Source organism: Mastomys coucha, unplaced genomic scaffold (genome assembly GCF_008632895.1).
Source record: "Mastomys coucha isolate ucsf_1 unplaced genomic scaffold, UCSF_Mcou_1 pScaffold20, whole genome shotgun sequence".
Classification (NCBI taxonomy): domain Eukaryota; kingdom Metazoa; phylum Chordata; class Mammalia; order Rodentia; family Muridae; genus Mastomys; species Mastomys coucha.
In genome coordinates this window covers 114,466,413-114,487,593 of record NW_022196903.1, presented here as the reverse complement: position 1 = coordinate 114,487,593, position 21,181 = coordinate 114,466,413, and the positions used below count along the sequence as shown (strand labels likewise).

General features: G+C 44.8%; 1 protein-coding gene and 1 long non-coding RNA gene across 3 annotated transcripts in view; one reads left to right on the top strand and one right to left on the bottom strand.

Moving 5' to 3' along the window:
• The first annotated feature begins 5,470 nt into the window (after positions 1-5,470).
• Positions 5,471-12,881, top strand: LOC116099528. The gene is made up of 2 exons (XR_004122288.1): positions 5,471-5,612; positions 11,982-12,881. It is a non-coding gene; the product is annotated as an uncharacterized LOC116099528 (long non-coding RNA).
• Positions 7,284-21,181, bottom strand: part of Usp18 (ubiquitin specific peptidase 18) — a 24,604-nt gene continuing 10,706 nt past the window's right edge. For both annotated transcript variants that reach the window (XM_031383279.1, XM_031383277.1), the window contains exons 5-11: positions 16,661-16,740; positions 16,248-16,394; positions 15,569-15,664; positions 14,957-15,124; positions 9,428-9,559; positions 8,949-8,998; positions 7,284-7,702 (exon numbers count right to left, since the gene is read on the bottom strand). In XM_031383279.1, the coding sequence (XP_031239139.1) occupies positions 7,657-7,702; positions 8,949-8,998; positions 9,428-9,559; positions 14,957-15,124; positions 15,569-15,664; positions 16,248-16,394; positions 16,661-16,740 (719 nt within the window). In that variant the 3' untranslated portion in view covers positions 7,284-7,656. The remainder of the gene's footprint in view (positions 7,703-8,948; positions 8,999-9,427; positions 9,560-14,956; positions 15,125-15,568; positions 15,665-16,247; positions 16,395-16,660; positions 16,741-21,181) is intronic.

Below are 21,181 nucleotides of genomic sequence, written 5' to 3'. Positions count from 1 at the left end.
GGAGAGGGAGAGGGGGAGGAAAGGGGAGGAGGAGAGGGAGAGGGGGAAGGGAGGAGAGGAGGAGGAGGAGGAGAAAGTGAGGGGGAGGGAAGGGGGAGAGGAGAAAGAAAAGGAAGATGAGAAGAAAGAAGAGTAAAAAGGAAAGAACATGAGTCCTCTTAGGTATGGTATTATAGATATGTGGGAGACATAGTCAGAGGCAGACACTTCTGGGATTCTGGGAGAGTCCAGGCTGGACATGATCAGGCCACCTGGGGGAGGGGGAGAAGCAGGTACAAAAGCACAAAAGGGTAGGTAACTGAAATGTCTGAATTCCATAAGGGAGAGTTTGCTGGGGAAGGACACCCCAGCCTCTTTTCCTGGGCCTAGTTCAGGGGTAGAGGAAGAAGAAGTACGCCAGCCGTACCCTATGACAGGTAAGGACTGAAGGATGCTGGGAGAACCTAGAGGCCAGGTCTGCTTTGATATAGTAAACAGGCATCTCTGCCATTGTCCCTGGTTTGAAACTTAACAATTACCTCCTAGTCAAGAGAATGGGCTCTCTGGCCCAGGGAGAGACATTCGGTTGTGCTAGCTTAGGGACCAGTCCACCTTAAGCCCTGCTAGAGATAGGAGGAATAGCTATCCTTTTAATGATAATGTCCTTTTTCTCTTCCCAGAATTCTCACTGCAGAGAGCATCTTCAACTCCCACGCCTGAGCCCACACACACACACACACACACACACACACACACACACACAATAATAACAAATACTTTTTAAGAAAAGAGTGAATGGAGCACTAACTTGCACTGGTTCTTCCTTCTCTGGTTTGTTTACTATTTGATGGGGGTGGGGGAGTGCTTTGCCTGCAGCATCTGCAGAGGCCAAAAAAGGGCGTTGGGCTCCCTGGAGTGACAGATGATTGTGAACTACCATGTGGGTGCTGGGACTTGAACCCAGATCCTCTGGAAGAGCAGCCAGTGATTGTTCTTAATCTCTGAGCTATCCCTCCAATACCCCCCCACACACATCCACCCACATACACACACACACATACACGCACACACACATACACACACATCCACGCACACACATCCACACACATACACACACACATACACACACACATACACGCACACACACATACACACATACATACACACACACATACACACACATCCACCCACATCCACACACACATACAGACACATACACACACATCCACACACACATCCATACACATCCACACACACACATCCACACACACACATACACGCACAAACATATACACACACACATCCATACACACACATACACGCACACACACATGCACACATACATACACACACACATACACACACATCCACCCACATCCACACACACATACATACACATACACACACATCCACTCACATCCACATACACACACACACATACACATACACACACACGCACACACACATGTCATCTCTCTGCTTCTTGATTGAGGACATAATCTTACCAGCTGTCTCCAGCTTCACACACACACATATACCCACATCCACACACAATCACCCACATCCATACACACACACACACACACACACACATACACATACACCCACATCCACACACACACACACACACACACACACACAGGTCATCTCTCTGCTTCTTGATTGAGGACATAATCTTACCAGCTGCCTCCAGCTTCACACACACACATACACCCACATCCACACACACACACACATACACACACATCCACTCACACCCACATACACACACACACACACACACACACACACACACAGGTCATCTCTTCTGCTTCTTGACTGAGGACATAATCTCACCAGCTGCCTCCATCTTCCGAAACCTTGACTTCTCTGCTGGGATGGACTGCTCCCTTGAACTATCTTTGATAGGAGGAAAACGGTCTTCACATATGCACAATGCTAGGCCTCTCCTTACTTCTGAACCTCACTACAGAATCCTGGATACGGACTTGGGGGATCACTGGGTATCTTTGTCCCTCTATTCAATGTATCCACATTGAATAAATCCCCCTTTTCTAATTTCTATTAGTTGGATTTTTTTTTTTTTTTTTTTTTTTTTTTTTTTTTTTTTTTTTTGGTTTTTTGAGACAGGGTTTCTCTCTGTAGCCCCGGCTGTCCCGGTACTCACTCTGTAGACCAGGCTGGCCTTGAACTCGGAAATCCGCCTGCCTCTGCCTCCCAAGTGCTAGGATTAAAGGCGTGTGCCACCACCGCCCGGCCTAGTTGGATGTTTTGATTGGTTTTTGGATATAGGTGGCCAAATTTGAGTTGATGGAGCACAAGCTCTACTCCAAATCAAGTGACAATATGGTGAACTGAAGGGACAGAAGGCACATTTAGGGGTATCTGCCACTCAGCAAATTGACCCGAATGGGGAGGAAGGCCCAGGAACTACGAGTCGTCTTACCATGAAGACATTTTCTTATCCCCCTCCAGCCACCAGCAGCTGTTCTTTACTTCTATTCAGTATAAGAAATATTGAAGATGAGCCTTTTTATCAAGTACTATAAAACTTGACTTTGGAACAGGAAATGTTTTTTTTTTCTTTTAGATATATTTATTTATTATATCTAAGTACACTGTTGCTGTCTTCAGACACTCCAGAAGAGGCCGTCAGCGCTCAAAGATTTATTTATTCTCGTTACAGATGATTGTGAGCCACCATGGGGTTGCTGGGATTTGAACTTCGGAAGAGCGGTCAGTGCTCTTAACTGCTGAGCCATCTCTCCAGCTCCACAAGGAAATGTTTTAATCCTCTCCATCCACATCCAGTTTACACAAAGGCCCCTGTGGCATTCCAGGAATCTGATGGCCTGGGGGAGAGACCCTTTCCCCTTCCTTCATTTCCTGGGTGCCCATTCTTTAAAGACTGTCCAGTTGAATAAGACGGACCCAGCCAATGAGGTAGAGACACAGTGACCACCACCTAAGCGAGAATAAAGGCAGCGTGCAAGGTCTTCCGATCACGTCTTCTTGGTCAAGAGTGAAGTTTGCCTTGTCCAGGCACTTCAGGTGGAGTAATGGCCTCTCTGTGATGCCCACACTTACTTCTAACATTGGAGAAGCGGAAAGGTGAGTATTTGGGGTATTTAGACTTTGAGTCCAATTATTGCGAAAGTCTGATCCTTGGAGAAAGTTTCTCCCTGGCTTTGTTTTCCTGGTCTTCCTTGTTTGTTTGTGTTTGTTTGTTTGTTTGTTGCAGGGGCAGTATAAGCGAGCATGTGCCGGTGTTTTTTGAGCAACTTGGAGTTCATCTGAACCATCGTGGGTAGCTGCCATTCATAACAGGCTTTGTCTCCGGAAGTTCTCTTGCTGAACTATTTGGGCTACCACGTCGTCTGTAGGACGGTCTCTCTCGGTTTGGAAGCTCTCTTTGACAAATCTGTAGTTCTCTTGAACTACTAGGTGTGTTTGCCATGTGACAGGAGAGGGCTTGGGGCCCTTGGACCATTAGATTCTGTAGAACCAGTCGAGACAAAGGAAACAAGGATTTGGAGATCCCTGCCCTGATTTCTGTAACTGAAAAATGTTACGCCCCCTAGGGGGAGCTGTACTTCATAAGTGTTTAACGAACCCGGGAGTGTTTCAGTGTAAGAGCCCATTGCATCTGCATCTGGATGGAGGGGTTGCCTTTGAAAGGGAGGACAGCTGGAAGGCAAGCGTAAAGGGAAAGCGGGGCTTCAGGCTGGCCTGTGTAAAAGGTGACTGATGGAAATGTTAATTCTGAGATTCCTTGCTGCTGGGGTGTTTGAGCCTGACGCTTTCAAATGTTAATTCAAGAAACTGCGATGGACAGAGAGAAATTATTACAGAAATTACAGAAGCTGGATAAAATTCAAGTCAAATCAAATAACATCTGAAAATGCTTTACGTTAATAAAATGCCTCTAAACGATTTACATTAAAAATCCATTTCTTAGATTATTGCATATCATTTTGTTATTTTCATATATGAGTGATAAATAAACAGCTTTAATTAAGACTATGATAAATAAGCCGGGAAGTGGTGGCACACGCCTTTAATCCCAGCACTTGAGAGGCAAAGGTTCGAGGCCAGCATGGTCTAAAGTGAGTTCCAGGACAGCCAGGGCTCAAAAAAAAAAAAAGACTATGATAAATAAAGATCTTTACATTAAATTTCCTTTTTAAAATGAAAATTACAGGACATATAATCTCTAAAAATAAAAGCATTTTAGAAATTTATTTTTGTGTATTTTAATTATGTATAGGTGTGCCGGCTTGTGGGTCCATGCACATGAGTATGGGTGCCCACAGAGGCCAGAAACCATCTCCTCAGCTTTCTCTTTGTGTAGTAATCTTCTTTCGTTTTTCGAGACAGGGTTTCTCTGTATATCCCTGACTGTCCTGGAACTCACTCTGTAATCCAGGCTGGCCTTGAACTCAGAAATCTGCCTGTCTCTGCCTCCCAAGTGCTAGGATTAAAGTCGTGCGCCATCACTGCCTGTGTAGTAATTTTCTTAAAGACCTATACTGTAAGTCTTATCAGGAGATAAACTAATATGTTACATTTAAAGGCTGATTCGAAGTGGGAAGACTCACCCTTCATGTGGGCAGCACCTTCCAGTAGCAGACCAGATATAAGAAGGTCAAAGGGGAAAGCTTTTGCTTTTTGCCGGCTTCTCTTAGCCTCTTGCCTGGAAGTGCATCAAACTCTTTGGCTGCCATCACTGCAGCCACCATCTTTGCTGACACCAGAACTCCAGCCTGCCAACATGAGCTAAAGACAAGCAGCCCTTGGGGAATCCTTCAGCAGTTGGTGAGAACTGTTGAGCATCCAGCCGTGTGGCTAAGCACTAGCTACTAGGTCCTCAGCCTCTCCTTGTAAAGATGATCGTTGTCGGCCTATCCGGACCATATAGAGCAAGCAACTCTAATTAATCCCTTTTTAATACAAACTCATCCTATCGGTTCAGTCCCTCTAGAGAAGCCTGATACAGTTCTGAAACACCGACGACGTTAAGTATATGAATGTATGAATTGTTTAATTCCGACCCTGCTCACTTCCCAGGCTGCTATTGGCTCCCCTGGATTCCTCTCCTCACCCCCACCACATCCTTCACCTCAAATTTCTCTTCCCACTATAGTTTTTTTTTTTTTTCTGTAATCTTTTTCACCTGAAAATTAGTTTTACCATAACATGACTAAGCATGTCTTCCCCCTTTAACCCCTTCAGCAGGTCATTAACACATCTGGTTAAACCCAAACCCCTCAGCCTATTTGAGACCTCTCTCGCAGTCTCCACCCCTGAGCGCTTGCTTCCCCAGCATTGGAAAGTCATGTTTGCGGACTTCATCCAACCTTGAATATTGTCCTTTTAGCCGAGCGAGCGACTGTGTATGCTTTCCCGACAGTTATCCTTCCCTCTAGCCCCTCCCACTGGAAGGCTTACTCCCCGCCCCACAGCAGAGGGGTTTCGCTTTCCGTTTCCCGTATTGTAAGCCTTCGGTACCTATGCACTTTGGTTGTGTTTCATTAAACCACAAATCTCTCAGCTACTAGCACTGTTTTGAGAAGAGGGCGAAACTTCAGTGGAGCCTTGATGGAAGAAGTGGATCGAAGTGTGACTTTGAAGGTGTAAGTGATCTCCAATCCCTTTCTCTCCTCCTCCCACACACCTCTTTCTTGCTCTCAAGTTCTCTCTCTTCCTGTCAACCATGGGAGGGGACAGGGGAAAACCTACTTCCGCTGCACTTTTACTGCCATGGTGTATGTGCACAAGGCTCAGCAACCATGCCTCCTCTGGAAGTGCCCGTCAAAATCAGCCCTTCCCCCTTTAACTCAGATATCTTGGTCATGACTGTGCAAAAGTAACAAGACTGACCTCACAGAGACTGAATGATCACGATATATTTTCCAGGTAAATGTGTAATAAACTAGAGTCAGGGCTGAGGGGCTGGAGAGATGGCTCTGCCCTTAGGAACCCTGGCTGTTTTCCAGAGAGAGCACCTGGATTTGAGTTCCAGGACCTTCTCTAATTCCAGTTCGAGAGGACCTGATGCCCTCTTGTGGCCTTCACAGGAACTTCATGGATGGATGCGATGCACAGATGAACATGCACCGGGAACACTCATATGCATAAAAGAAAAATAAACAAAAGAGACAGGCTGGGGGTCAGTGAGGTTCTGCACAGGGTAAAATGGTTTGTACAATATGCCTGACCACCTGAATTCAATCCTTGGATCCCACAGTGGGATCAGAGAACCAACTTCCATATGCATGCCATGGCACACACGGACAGACAGTGGTAATAAATAACAATAACAACAACAGTAATGTAACACAGCATTTATAATATAACTAAGAATAAGGATTTTTTTTCTAAGTTGAGCTGATTGTTAGCCAGTACCGAGGTGGAAATTTCTTTGGAGGCTCGGTTGTGTCATGTGATGCTTTTCTGGAAACTGTCTTATGAGAGGATATTTTGCTGAAGCAGACACATGGGAGGATGTTTTTTTCTGAGAACAGACACGTGGTGTTTTTCTAGAAGCTTTCTTGTGAAAGGGCATGTGATATTTTGCTGAAGTGGAGGCTTGAGAGGGCGTGTGATATTTAGAAAGAATATAACTATAACCCCACAGCCAGTGAGAGGGCTCTCCTGCATTGGTCTGCCTTGCGACCCTTTGCTGATCTTTGCTTGTTATGACTTTGTTGAGAGAAACACTTCTTGCCACGCCTGCTGATTCCTGCCAGATTCGGCAGAGCCCACACTTTCTTCTGGATTGAACCTCTGCTACTGATTTGTGTTTGGTGTTTTGGATTAGACTGCTGAAATCCTGACAACAAAGACTGGAATCACCCCCAAAGAGCTATTTCAAAACAAGTCCACATCCCCCGTTTCCTATTAACCTTTCTTTTCCGCCTGCCTCTGGTAGGTGGGCTAGAAAGGAGGTTAAAGCAAAAAAAAAAAAAAAACTATTAAAGTAGGTTTTGAAAATTCTAAGCTCCACACAGAACATACTAGTATAGTCACACTAGCTGTAAAAGACTAAAATACTTCCCTCCACTGTCCCTTGTCACCCCAATTTCTCCTTCAAGCACTGATTCCTATCTGACTGGACTCTCACAGTTTCCCAACTGTATAGGTCGTATCTTGTTCCGAAGGTCACAATCAGGACATGATCTACCCAGACCCACTAGTAAAAGCATCTATTCCAACTGATCGAGACCTATGGAGGGTCATGGCTAATATTTTAATGATTATATTCACACATTTCTTATTGCTATAACAAAATACCTGAGGCCAAATAGTGTGTAATAACATTTATTTGACTTGGAATTTTGAAGGCTGGAGGATCCAGCCAGTTTGACATAGGCATGTTGTATCACAGCAGGGTAGAGAAACAGAAAAAGAACTATTAGTGCACAGAAGAGAGATCCTATGAACCCATTATCTCCCATTGGGACCTGTCTCTTACAAGTTCTGTCACCTAAACACTGCCATACTAAAGACCAAGCCTTTCAAGAGACAAACTACATCCAAACCATAGCAGTAATAATTCTTGCTTATAAATAGGGCTTAATTATGGTTTTTTAAATTATAATTCTCGTTGAAATGCAGCAAACATGGGTGCAGGAGAGGAGATAAGAATCTCTCACTCTGAAGGTGTGAGTATATCTGTCAGGATCCAGTCTTCGTGTAAACCAAGAGATAGGCAGTTTCCCGCCTAGAAAACAGAGAGCACATGTCAGCCCAGAAAAATGAAGCATTCGCAGTGCAACCACAGTGCAACATGTTCCAGCAAACCTCCTGGCTCCCAGGTCAAGCACCTGACACTTAGGTCAATGACCCACCTAGCCATTCCCTCAGAGGGCCAAAATGGTGACCTGAGTGGGGAGCTATGAACTGGCATCTAAATAAGATGGTGAAAAAAAGTCTGTGAGATTTAACTAAATCCAACTCTGTTTTTTTTTTTTTTTTTTTTTTTGCAAATAGATTCAGCCATAGAGCCGATTTAAGTCAGTCATTCATGTATTGTGTTCAGCCTCTGCGCTATGGAGGGCGGAGCCACATAGCTGCCATGGGAGCTGTGGTCCATGGGGCTGAAGACTTCCTCCCTCAGTCTTTACAGAGGATCTGCCAGTTCCTGCTGTAAATCAGGAAGCCATCAGCAGCAATCAGAAACAAAAATCTGGCATCTAATAGAGATGCTTAAAAGAAACAATAAGCTGGCAGAAGGATTGGCAGAAGCTTTCAAATACAATTGCATCTGCCTCTTTATTTTTCAAGTGGACAAGCCTGCCTCTTAGCTGAAAGCCATCTCTGATCACCTTTTGTGTATGCCATTGTTCCCAGAAAAGAAAAGAAAAAAAAAAAAAAAAAACAGCCAAGAAAGCTTTACAAAGACTCTGATCTGTCTTCATCCAGCCTTTTATTTTCCTTTCCAGCATCTCCTCTGTAGTGATTGGTTTTAAGAGGTATTTGATGGGTTTTATTAAATGGAAGCCATTGCTAGACGTTAAAAAAAAAATGAAAAGAGCGGACCTTTCCCCCTCAAAGAGTATATATGAAATGTGAAAGGGAGTTACATAAGCAAGCAATTAAGACTGTTGTGGGGAGGCATGCTCAAGATGCAAAGTCAGCATGTCAGAAATCCCCACAGATCTGCCTGGGTCAGTCTGTAAAGGCTGTCCACGCTGAAAGAGGCCATAAAGCAGGTGGGGGTGGGGGTGCAACTAGGAAGAAAATGGCAGACAGTACGTTTGGACTCCATTACAAAGCCATAGGCATTAGTGAAATCTCAGTACTGAGAGAGGCATGTTGTAGTGGGAAGGCAGTCATGGATGAAGCTGACTAGTTACTTAGTCTGGGGAGTCATCAGAATGTGAGAAACACTGACGCCTTAAGGGTTTCACGTGGCCGAGAACTCAGAGTGAGTTCATCGGATTTCAGGAAGCCAGCCGTTCTCTTACCAGCGATATCTGTGGTTCCCGTAGGTACACTGGACATCCTTCCAGGTCACCTGGAAGTGCATAAAAACGAGGTCAGCACCCGACTGTGTTCAGTGTCCCTGGAAGGGGACTGTCATGTGCCCTCCCTCCTTCACCTGAGCTAGGCCAATTCCTCTCTTTAAGACTGGTTATGCCTATCCAAGAGAGTTACAAACTCTGGCTTTAGAGACGTTTCCCACAGAGTCTGAAGAGTCAGGGCACAGCCTAGAGCTCCAGAAACCCGGGCACTGAGCTAAGCATCTACAGTTAGAGACCAGGAGCAGTTCTCAAGCACTTTTTTTTAAAAAAAAAAAAAAAAGGACTTTGCACCCCATTAAAGGCACCTCCATTCCGAGTACAGAACCACTGCCTTCATGGTGAGGACCCAGGTAGCCTCGGGCTCAGGATTTACTCGAGGAATCTAATCTAGGACTAATAGCAATGTGGATAACATTTCTCACCCAACAAACATGTGAATCATTGAAGCAGAACCATTTTCCATCCATGGGATTCCTGATGTAGGCACAGTAATGACCGAAGTCAGCCATCCCAACGTGGGCAATCACGGCAAAGAGTTCATAGTGTATTTCAGACTGGAAGGAAACAGACACAGAGACAGTTCAACCACCATGCCTCTTCTCACAGACAGTCCTGAACAGCGAAACCTATCCCCTCTCGTGTTCACTCTTTATTCTTGGCTTACTCTAGGCCAGGCACTGGTTCCTCAATGGGCAGAATGAGGTCTAGCCAGCCACGGGTGCTTTGTAAGTAACTGGATTGCAAAGAGGAATGAGAGGCAGAAAGCTGAACCCCAAATTTCTGGTTGGGAAATTGAGACTGTGTTGATAACTATGAAGTCAAATACAGGGCAGCGGTTTTTGGAAATGAAGACAGTGAATTTGATCCCTGGGATTTCTAAGCTCAGTGCCGTGGGGTGGGGGAGGGTGTGGGGAGGGCTGTATGTTTGAGGTGATTGATGAAGATCATGAGAATTAATGAGATGAATGAATGAGATTCAGGGGTGAAGCAGGGTGGACACAAAGTAAATGTGTACAAAATGATGAGAAGAAAAGGCTCCATCAGGGGCAGATGTCATGAGAGAAAACCTGGGCAGACAGATGTGATTAGAATGAGATGTCACCGTAAGTCCTGGGCCTTTTGAAGACTTGGTCCCCTGTTGGTGGCTGTTTGGGAGGATTAGAAGGTCTGTCTGGCTTTGCTGAAGGAAAAATGTCACTGGGCTTTGAGGTTTCAAAATTTTCACCCTAGTGTGTTTTCTTCTTGTTCCTGGATCAAGATATGAGCTCTCAGTTGCTCTTCTAGCCACTAGCCGCCAACTACCTCTGCTCCACTCTCATGGAATCTAACCCACTGAAACCATATGTCCAAAATAAACTCTTTTTTTCTATAAATTGCCTTGGTCATGATGTCTTATCATAGCAATAGAAAACCAACTAGTTTAGAAATTGAAAACAGGAATAGGCTATTACCGTGACAGTCCTGACCATAGTAGGGTTTTTTGGAGGAATGTGGAAGGCTTTGGAACTTTGAACTAAAAGTGGCTGAATGCCATAAGCAGGGCTTAATGGGCCATCCCAGCAGGAGTTTGGAAGTCAGCTGTGCTATGAACTAAGAGAGAGTCCCAGCTTTTCAGACGGGAAGAATATTAGCAACAAGGCTCTAGACCTTTAGTGTGCTATTTTGGCAAACAATGGAGCTGATTTCTACCCACACCCTAAGAATTTGTCTGAGGCTGAATTTATAAAGCTATGGATTAATTTCTCTGGCAGAGGAGATTTCAAAATGGCCTGACATTGATTCTGTCACGTGGTTATTTATTAGGAATCACTCTTATGCAGGTCTAACATGACAAAAGCGAACACAGAGCAGAAAGAAAAAATTACAAATTGGAAAGAAAACAGACACTGGCACGCATAATGTTACAGCCAAGGCTTGTGGTGCAAGAGAGAGTGTAGCTGTTAAGATTAGCACCATTAGGGAGGGGCCAAGTCTGCAGTGGAGTACGTACCATCAGGACAAGACCCCACCCAGCTAAGTGTGTAACTCGGGAAGGGAAAAGGCCTAAGGAATTTTCTAGAAAGAACAAAAATGCAACTGGAAATGTGACTTGAAGGGTCCTGGGTTCATTCCGACCTAGCAGTGCCATGCTGGCTCAGGAGTGATGAAGGATATGAGCAAAGAAATTGTGGGTTCTACTGCAGTTTAAGAGAGCCACTGAGGCCAAGTGTGTGGCACAGGAGCCCCTGCATGGAGGCCCTGAGAGGCCATTCGGTGAAGCCTGAGCTGAGCTGCGTTGGATGCCCCAAGACGTTAGAATGCCAGAGCTGTGAGATGGCACAGGGATGGAGCCGTGCAAAAGAGATGGATGCTTTGATCTGTGACAGTGACATTGTTTTCCTGGTGTCTGTTATGTGGCTACTTTTGCCCTTGTGTCTGGCAGGCAGCAAAGGGGGAGGGGCAGAGAGATCTAAGCCCTTTGGCACAGGATGTGGGGCTATGGAGTTTGCTTTGCTCAGGTTTCAGTCTCATTCTGGTCCTCATTCCTCACTATGCCCTCATTCCTCCATTTTCAGAATCCCGGTGTATATTCTGTGCCATTTTATGTTTCGAGTATGTAATTTGTTTGTTTTTTGTTTTGTTTTGTTTTGATTTGATTTGATTTTATAGGGAGTTACAACTAAGAGACTACCGTGAGTCTCAGGAGAGACTTGTACTCTGGACTCTTAAACAGTGTTGAGAAGAGAAAGACAGAGGGACTTTTGAAGTTGGACTAATGCATTTTGCTTTATCATATGGCAACTAGCCTATGGGTCTCAGGGAGCAGAATGTGGTAATTTGAATGAGATATTCTCCATTAACTCTGGAGAATTAAGTACTTAGTTCCCATCGGTGGCTCTTTGGGAAGAATTATGGGTATGGCCTTGCTTGAGGAAGATGTCCTCGGGAGTGGGCTCTGAGATTTAAAAGCACTCTGCTTCCTGTTTGCTGTTCCAGACACAAGCTCTCAGCCGCTGCTGACATGTACCTACCACCTCCATTTTTCCATCATGGACTCTCTGGCCTCTGGAACCATAAGCCCAAAATGAACTCTTTCTCCTTTAGGTTTCCCTGTTTGTGATGTTTTTAGTGCAGAAATAGAAAAGTAGCCACATAACAGACACCAGGAAAGCAGTGCCACTGTCACATATCAAAGCATCCATTTGAGATGACAGTAAATCATGCCACCCCCTCAAAACCACAGGAAGTCAAAGTAAGAGACAACAATAAGAGACTTATTGTGATAAAGGAAGAGTGTTGAGCCAGCTCACCACATTAATCAAAACACTTTCCTGAAATTCCATGTGTTCACTCTGCCTAACAGGCTTGGGGCCTAGAGCCCAGGTCCCACATCTCTGCATCCAGCATCCCTCAGTGCTGTGTGCAGCACCCCTCAGTGCTGCAGCCAGCATCCCTCAGTGCTACATCCAGTCTGGGCCATCACAGTTCACCTCCAGGTACCAAGAAGAGAATGTGAACCCACAGCCTATCTCTCCTCTAAGTCACTAGCACCTCGCCCACTTGAAGAGCAGCTATTGGAGGAACCAGACAGTCAAGCAAAAGCACCACAGAGAGGCAGATGAGGAGCCTCCATGTTAATGGGATTGAAGGAGAGAGCACCCAGGAGGCTCTACAGGTGGCCATGAGCAACAGCAATGGAATATATCATGCCCAAAGGATGGCTACAATTTTTCCCCTTTGTACTTGCCGCACAAAAACAGTGAGCTTCATCTCCAGAAACACACAAAAGCGGATGGAGAAGCCAATTCCACAAAATCATCCTCCAGCCTCTGAGAGTGTGTGCACAACTGTGTGGTGCACACACCAGAAAAGATAAAATTTCAAAGATAAAAGTAAGTCTCCTTAGGTCTTTTTTTTTTAAGGTGACTCTAGACTCTTATCACATGTAGTTATTACGTATTTGTTGCTGCGTGTGCACAATGTGTGCGTGCACATGTGTGCAGGCAGTGGGTGTGGACAGCAGAGAATCGCTTGGAGGGCTGGTTCTCCCCCTCTACCATGTAGGTAGATCAAGCACAGGCCATGAGGCTTGTCGTCAAGCACCGTGACCTGCTGAGCCACCTCTCCAGCCCTCTTTCAGTTTAAGGCAGGGTCTTACCTATGTACCATAGGCTGTCTTCAAACTCATGGTTCACATACCACACACACTGCCAACTTCCCAAGAACTAAAATTATAGGTGAGAGCCACCATATCTAGCTAAATTTAATTCTCTTTCAAGAGGTCAAACAAAATGGAATTCTCTGTGGAGTTTTTTTTTTTTTTTTTTTTTAAATAAAAGAATACTTTATATAGTTTCTCCACATAGGCAAACAGTGTCCCCTACCTGTGTCTTGGGGAATATCAATGCAGGAAAGAGAGCAAAAGACCCAAGAAGAGGACAGCTGGACAAAATGGAGGACATTGAGTGGGGGCGGGGGAAGGGGTGCAGTGTGTGGGTATACGTGTGGGTGGTGTGTGGATGGTGTGCATGTCTCTGTGGTGTGTGTGTGTGCGTGTGCGTGTGTGTGTGTGTGTGTGTGTGTGTGTGTGTGTGTGGTGTGTGGCAACTTTTGTTGCCAAAATTTGTTTCAAGGGCAGTAATATCTGTGATATGATGATCAAGTTACAAAAAGGCTTGGGGCCTGTGGTAAAGCAGCCAGCTGCAGAGTGTAATGACTCAGCTTCATCCAAGTAGACCTCAGTAAAAAGAGCAGGATGCTCCCCATGGCTCACTCAGTTTACTTTCTTATACAACCCAGGATGAACCACCGAGAGATGGCACTGCTCACAGTAGGCTGGTCCCTTCTGCATCAATCATCGATCAAGAAAATGCCCCCACAGGCTTACCCCAGGCCAAATGGATGTAGTCCATTCCTCAACTGAGGTCAACTCTTCCCAGATAGCTCTTGCTTGTGTCAGGTTGACTTGACACGACCAACCAGAACAGCTGAGCAAAAGCAGAGGCTGGGAATGGAGGTCAAGACTGGCTGTGAATGTGTGATTAAATAGCCATCTGCTGGGTGACAGATGAGAGCTGCTTATATATGCCCCCCACCCCTTTGAATTGATCTGAAATTTCCATAGTGAAATCCTTTTTAAGAAAGAAATACACTACACAGCCAGACTGAGCAGGAAAACGAGGAGAGCAAAGGTGAAAACTGCGAAACATGGGCAGACACCTAGGAGGTAAAGATGAGCTTCGTATTTTAATACTGTGGTTCTGGAACACGAACAGGCAAACAGATGGATCTAACAGAAGAAGCAGCCCAGCCATGGAGCCATGTATGTGAGATCTATCACTTGCAAATGTAGCATTTCCCACTTCCAACCCACAGTAGGGAGATGACCCACCACTGCTTCAGAACGATATACATTTGATCACTAAATGTTGCTTAAGAAAGAAAGTCTGTCTTGGGCTGGCAAGGCAGCTCAGCGGGTAAAGGGGATTGCCGCCACGACTGACGACGTGGGTTCAATCCTCGGGACCCTGGTGATGGAAGGAGAAAACTGACTCCCTCCCAAAAGTTGTCCTCTGACTCCACTCATGCCACAACACACACTAACAAATAAGTAAATACAATTTAATTTTTTTAATCTTTAAAAAAAGAAGAAAAAATAGAGAAGTATGCTCTTTTGTGAATCATATCAAGCTGCAGTTGGTTCTCTATTGTTGTATAGAAGTATGTTCACTAATTATGGTGAACAAAGGGTCCTTGGATGAGAGCCTCACCCAAGGAAGTGTTTGGCCCACATGATGCTGGTCCATGTCAACTCAAAATCTGCTGAGTTACAGACCAAGTCTCTGGCATGGACTAAGAACTTACAACTATGGCACTTATGGGTGAGTGTGTTCAGCAGCTGAGAGAGATGGATGGTCACATCAGAAGAGCACAGACTCTGCTGGGGTGAATAAGGGCTGGGCAAACCTTACCTGTTCCTTGGTGTCCCCAGGGTCTTCCTCTGCTGGCAGAACCTGACTGAAATCCAGGCTCTGAGGGAAACATACTGAATGGTAGATCTTTTCCGTCTGTGAGTTCCGGGCAGAGAATCTCATGAGGTGAATGGTCAAGATTTGGGGCAAATGAGTCAGCTTCAGAACCTGAAAAGGCAAAATCAGAATGAAGGTGAAGTCTTTGGATACCTGAGACAGGCAGCTTTAGAGCAGTGTCCAGGCTGGCAATGGGCTCCTTCCCACGAGGGAGGGGCAGAGCACCTTCACGACTCATGTGACCGAGAGTCACCCACCACACATCTCCACAGAAGACCTCTGCTCAGGTACAGGAACTGGGAGACAGACTCTACGCATCGAACCCTAAAGAGAAAACCCTGCCTACTGTTCTCAAACTGTCTCCTCTTGTCCCTGAAAAGCTCTCCCTGTCCCTCTCAGTGAGAAGGCCTGAAGTACCAAGTCTGAAGTTGTGCAAATGAGACCCCAGCTTACCCAGATTCCTTACGTCAGCCATTATGAAATGCCTTTAAAGGGTCTGCAAAGACTTGTTAGGAAACCCCGTGGGACAGCCCCAGACCTGTGTGCGCGGAGTACCTGTTTCCAAGGCGCCTTCTCCCCACAGCTCTCGCAGAAAATCTTGTCAGAGCTTGCTAATTCCTTGGGCTGGAAGAAACATCTCAAGGCATCCTCCTGCCTCACCCAGGAGAACAAACAAAAAGTAGCAATCATGTTTCCCATCTCAAAGACTGCCCTCTCTCTGCGCTAGTGGAACCCCAAGCTACCCTTTGGTCCCCACTCCCCGTAAGTGGGCACATGTGCTACACGGGGCAGAATTTCAGAAAGTTCCCACTGGAGGGAGGAACAAAACCGAAAGGGACTTGTCAGAGGAAGAATGTGAGGGAAGCAGAAGGGAGACAGAAAAAAAAGTACCCTCGCCCAAGTCAAAGGAGAGATTGGCCCAGGGTATACAAGTGAAACACGGGCCACGTCGTAAAAATTTTATTACATTTTTCTTTAACTGACTATGGTAGGAAAGCAACACATGCCAAGGCATAAAGGTAAAACAGGAGCTGGTTCTCTAGTTCCCCTCTTCCACCATGTAGGACCCAAGGATCGAACTCAGGCCATAACACTTGTGAGCAAGCACCTTTACCTGCCATACAATCTGACTGGCCCACGAGTTACTTTTACAAAATCCAAGGGCAGGTGATAGAAGCAAGGGGAAACGGGCCACCTCGCGATACACAAAGTCCCCCGGCAAGGAGTCGCTCACCAGGGTTTTCAGAGGCTTTGAGTCCGTGTCAAAAAGAGGAAGAGGGAGGGTGAGCAGCTTGCTCCTCCTGCTGTTCTCCGCTGTACAGCCCACGCAAATCAGGGACTCCTGCGTCCAGATTGTGAACAGAGCCTGCAGCCGCTCTGCCTGCAAGTAGAGAGCAAGGAGGTAAGATGACCTGGAAGTCACTTTAGGTCAAGGTACATGGTTTGGGGGGTTGGTTTTTGTTGTTGTTGTTGTTGTTTTTTGTTTTGTTTTGTTTAGACAGAAGCTATAGAAGTGGCGCATAAAGGTGCAAGCCGGCAAGCTATGCCAAGCAGTGTGGCATTCCTCGCCAATAGCGCACAGAGTAGTGGAGCCGGTCCCTCAAGCAACATCTCACATCTCTGACATCTCCAGATCCCATCCCTTACCAAGTCTACGTCCGTGATCTGGTCCTTAGTCAGGTTCCAGATTGTAAGGTAGAGGTGAGCAGCATCGTGCTGGACAAACACTGGTCAGGGAAAAGCGCAATTAGTAAGGAGACAGGACACCAGCCACATGAACACTCAGCACTGTCCTTTCTTAGCTTTCCCTCGTTTTCAGAAAAGACTAAATGAAAACTAAGCTCGTTGATTCCTTTTTTAAGGGTTTCTCTTAAAACTAAGGTCATCGCGCCGTCACTTTCTCTCACCATCCTCTCTTCCGTCAGCGGACCCACAGATCCCACCTATTTTCTCCCGTCCACGTTTCGGAGGAGCAGATACTACGGCAGGACTCTTCCGCCCCCTGGTGGTACGTTTTATTCACGTCACTAAAAGCAGGGCCTCTTGCTAATCTGACCAGGTTTCCCCAAAGGTGCCTGAGTCGACGAGCAAAGAGAAAAGGTCAATGTTCATGTTAGATGATCCTAGCCAAGATGAGAAGGAACTTTGCAGGGAACTGTCTACCTGTCATATAAGTAGGCCTGAAATCGGGAACGGACACAACTGACTTTAATGGTGTTGGTCCAAAGAAGTGGGAAGTCAGAAAAGTCGAGGAAAGTGCTGTGGGCCGTTTCACAAAAGGGCAGACCTGCGCTGGAACGCAAAGACATTTCAGGCCAAGGCTGTTTCTCAGAACATGCCACATCCTCCACCACAGCACCATTGTCTTCCCTTCATGATACGCAGCACAGCGCAGACTTGACGCTCTCTGTTCTCGTTTGATTTTGACCTGTCCTGCTTCTAAAATGTTAAGTCCCCTAGAGGAAAAAGTCTCTGTCGTTCCCGTTGCCTTATGCTGATCAAATCTACAGTGATGAATGTGAATATGTCGATTGAATTGAATATATTAGTTCATCTATATAGTGAATCCCAACTCAAAAAACAGACTATTCAAAAAAGTCCGTCAGACGGTTTAAATCGATGGAGCCGGGGGATTATGTGCAGAAGGTTTCCTGACACAGAGCTAACACTGATGTAAAGAAATTTGGATTAAGGTGCTTGCGATGGTCAGCTTTGTCTTGTTAGATTTATTGATTGATTTTATATGTGTAGATGTCCTGCCCATGTGTATGTATGTGTATTGTGTGCATGCCTGGTGCCCTTGGAGGTCGTAAGAGGGCATCCGATCCCTGGAACTGGAATTACAAATGGTTGTGAACCGCCATGTGGGTGAAGGGAGCAACATCTGGGTCCTCTGCAAGAGCAACAAGGGCTCTTAACTGCAGAGCTAACTCTCTAGCGTCTGGGGCGGTCAGTTTTAATCTAATCGTCAACTTGACACAACCAAAACCACCTGGGAAGAGGGTCTCAGTCGGGGACTGTCTAGAACGAGTTAGCCTGCAGATATATCTGCAGGGGTTGTCCTAACTGTTTTCGTTGTTATGGGAGGACCCAGCTCACTGTGAGCCGCATTGTTCTTAGGTTTGGGTCCTGGACCATATAAGCCTAAGGAAATAAGCCACGCATGAGAAGAAAGCATGTTTGCACTCATTTTCTCTGAGCTTGACCATGGGTGATTGGCCCAGCTGTTTCCAGTCTCTGCTTCCCTTTCCAGCCTCCCTGCTGTGACAGACTGTTCCCTGGATTTGTGAGCTAAAACAAACCCTTTCTCCCCCAAGTTTCTTTTCTTCAGACAGAAATGGAAGTAGGACGTCAGCCATCTGCAGTTGTTTTTAACCTCATCTGGGCTCCCAGAGCTAAGAGTCCCAGTCATCTACAAAGTCTATCCCACTGTACACTTCACACTTGGGAGGTATTACACAAACCAAAGAAAATGCATGCCCCTGAGAACCTATATTCTAATGGAGGACAGGGTCCAACTGATCATAATTCAAACAAGAATAAAAAATCCCCTGGTATGTACAAAGCACTATGGGAAGCTTAAGAAAAGTGGGAGTATAGATGAGATGGTTAAACGCTTCTAGGAGTTTGTTTCTCTATAAAAGCAATTTTAAAAATGCTCCCAAAATAAAAACAGAGCACTGACAAGGTAGTCCAGAGAGCAGAGGCCCTTTCTGAGCAAGCCCGAGGGGTCTGAATCTAAACTCTGGAGCTCATTGTGTCAGGAGAGAACCCCCAAAAGCTATCCTCTGCTATCCATATATATGTCATGTGAAACATGCTGTGGCATGCATGTGCAAGCCTGAACTAGCATGTTTAAAACAATACACAGGTAGGTAAATAAATTTTAAAATAAAATTAAAAATAAAGACCATGTGTGTCAAACCCACATTTAATTTTTCCTCTAAGATGCAACAAATTAAGAATATCCTTTTTTAAGATAGAGGTAACTGATCCACCAGATACTCAAATACCAACAGAGACATTGGCTGCTCTTCCAGAGGACCTGGGTTCAATTCCCAGGACTCACATGACATCTAATGTCTGTCTGTAACTCTAGTCCTAGGAGATCCAGTAACCTCTTCTGGCCTCCAAGAGCACCACATACCTTGACATGGTTCATGGTACACAAAAATACAAGCAGGCAAAATACACATAATCATTACAAAAACAAATTAATAGTTCAAAATCAGGATCTTTTTAAGAATCATTAAAAACTATGCACCCTAGTATCTCCAAAGAAACACACTAACTTTCTAGCAATGGTCTCCAAAGAAAGAAAACGAATGTATTGTATAACAGAGAATTCAAACAGATTATTACAAGGAAATTTAATGAGATGCTAGAGAATTAAACATCAATTAAGTTAGAGAAACCATTATATAAGTGAAAAATTCATCATACATAGAGATAATAAAGAGAAATCATGACACTAATGAATCTAATAACTTTTAAAAAACACCATAGAGACCCTCAACAGTATTGATCAAGCAGAAAAATAATTTTCTAAGCATGAACATAGGTCTTTTGAAATAACCGAATTAGAAAAAATGAAAAATTAAGAAGTTAAGAAAAACTAAAAGCAAAGTCTATGGGACATATTGCACACAAGTATTTAAGAAAACATTCACAATACAGGTGCTATAAGAGGATATGGGAAAGAAAGGGCACAGATAACCTACCAAATTAATCAATGACAACTTTTCAAGTCATTGCAAACATAGACATCAAGTCCAGGGAGCTCAAAAGTCTCCTAACAGATTTAGTTAGAAAAGATGTTCTTTAAGGCAATAGTGGGATGAGTTATACAAAATCCTGAAGCAGTAGCAGCAGCAGCAGCAACAGCAACAACACATCTACCACAGATATTATACCCAGCAAAACTATCCCTCAAAAATGAAGAAAAATAAAGGTTTTCCAAGAAAAACATAAACCTGAGGAATTTGGCACCAGATTGGCCTCATGAGACATGCTTATAAAAGTGCATGCATGACAGGAGCTGGAGAGATTCAGTGGTTAAGAACACCAGTTGCTCTTCCAGGGGTCCTAAGTTCAATTCCCAGTGGCAACATGGTGGCTCACAACCATCTGTAAAAGGATCAGATGCTCTCTTCCAGTGTGTCTGAAGAGAGTGACAGTGTACATTAAATAAACAAATAAATCATTTTTTAAAAGGGCAAGACAGTGTGCCTCTGTACACAAAAGAAAAAGAAAAGAAAAACACCTCCTTACAAAGATGAACAAGAAAAAAGGAAGATACTGAGAGTGATGGCACACGCCTCTAAGCCTAGGAAACAGGAAGCAGAGGCTAGAGGACAGGAGGTAGAGGCTAGCTACACAGTGAGCTTGAAGTGAAGAAAAGAAGAGGAGGAAGCGAGGAAGATGGAGAGGAAAGATGGAAGAAGAATTATTCGAAACAGGGCTGGAGAGATGGCTCAGTGGTTAAGAGCACCGACTGACCTGAAGGTCGTGAGTTCAGATCCCAGCAACCACATGGTGGCTCACAACCATCTGTAATGAGATCTAAAGCCCTCTTCTGAGGTGTCTGAAGACAGCTACAGTGTACTATATATATATAATACAGTGTACTATATATATAATAAATAAATCTTTAAAAAAATAATTATTCAAAACAAATACAGAAATTTTACATCATTTTTACAAGAGCATGCCTCAGCTATCAATGGTAATATTTAATGTAAAACCAGTTAAGTTCCCCATTGACTTATCCAAAAAAAAAAAAAAAAACCAAAGCCCAGCAATGAGAGGCCTGCAAGAAAATCACTTTACCAGTAAAGACACACAGAATGAAAGTAACAGGCTGAGAGGGTCTAACAAGAAAACAGAAACAAAGGCAGCCAGCAGCAGCAGCGCCTGTACTGGCAAAGTCGGCTAAAATCCAAACACTGCAAAAGGAGACAGAGAAGCTCGGCATGTAGTAAGAAAGCAGTCACCTCACCAGAGAGATTCAACAGTTGTAAAGTATGCACTCCCAAGAGTGAAGCACTCAGTTACATACAGTAAACACTCCTAGGCCTAAACACAGAGATAGATCCCAGAACAGTAGCACTTGGGTGCTTCAACACCCCTACTTTCAACAATGGATAAATCATCTGTTCCAAAAAAAAA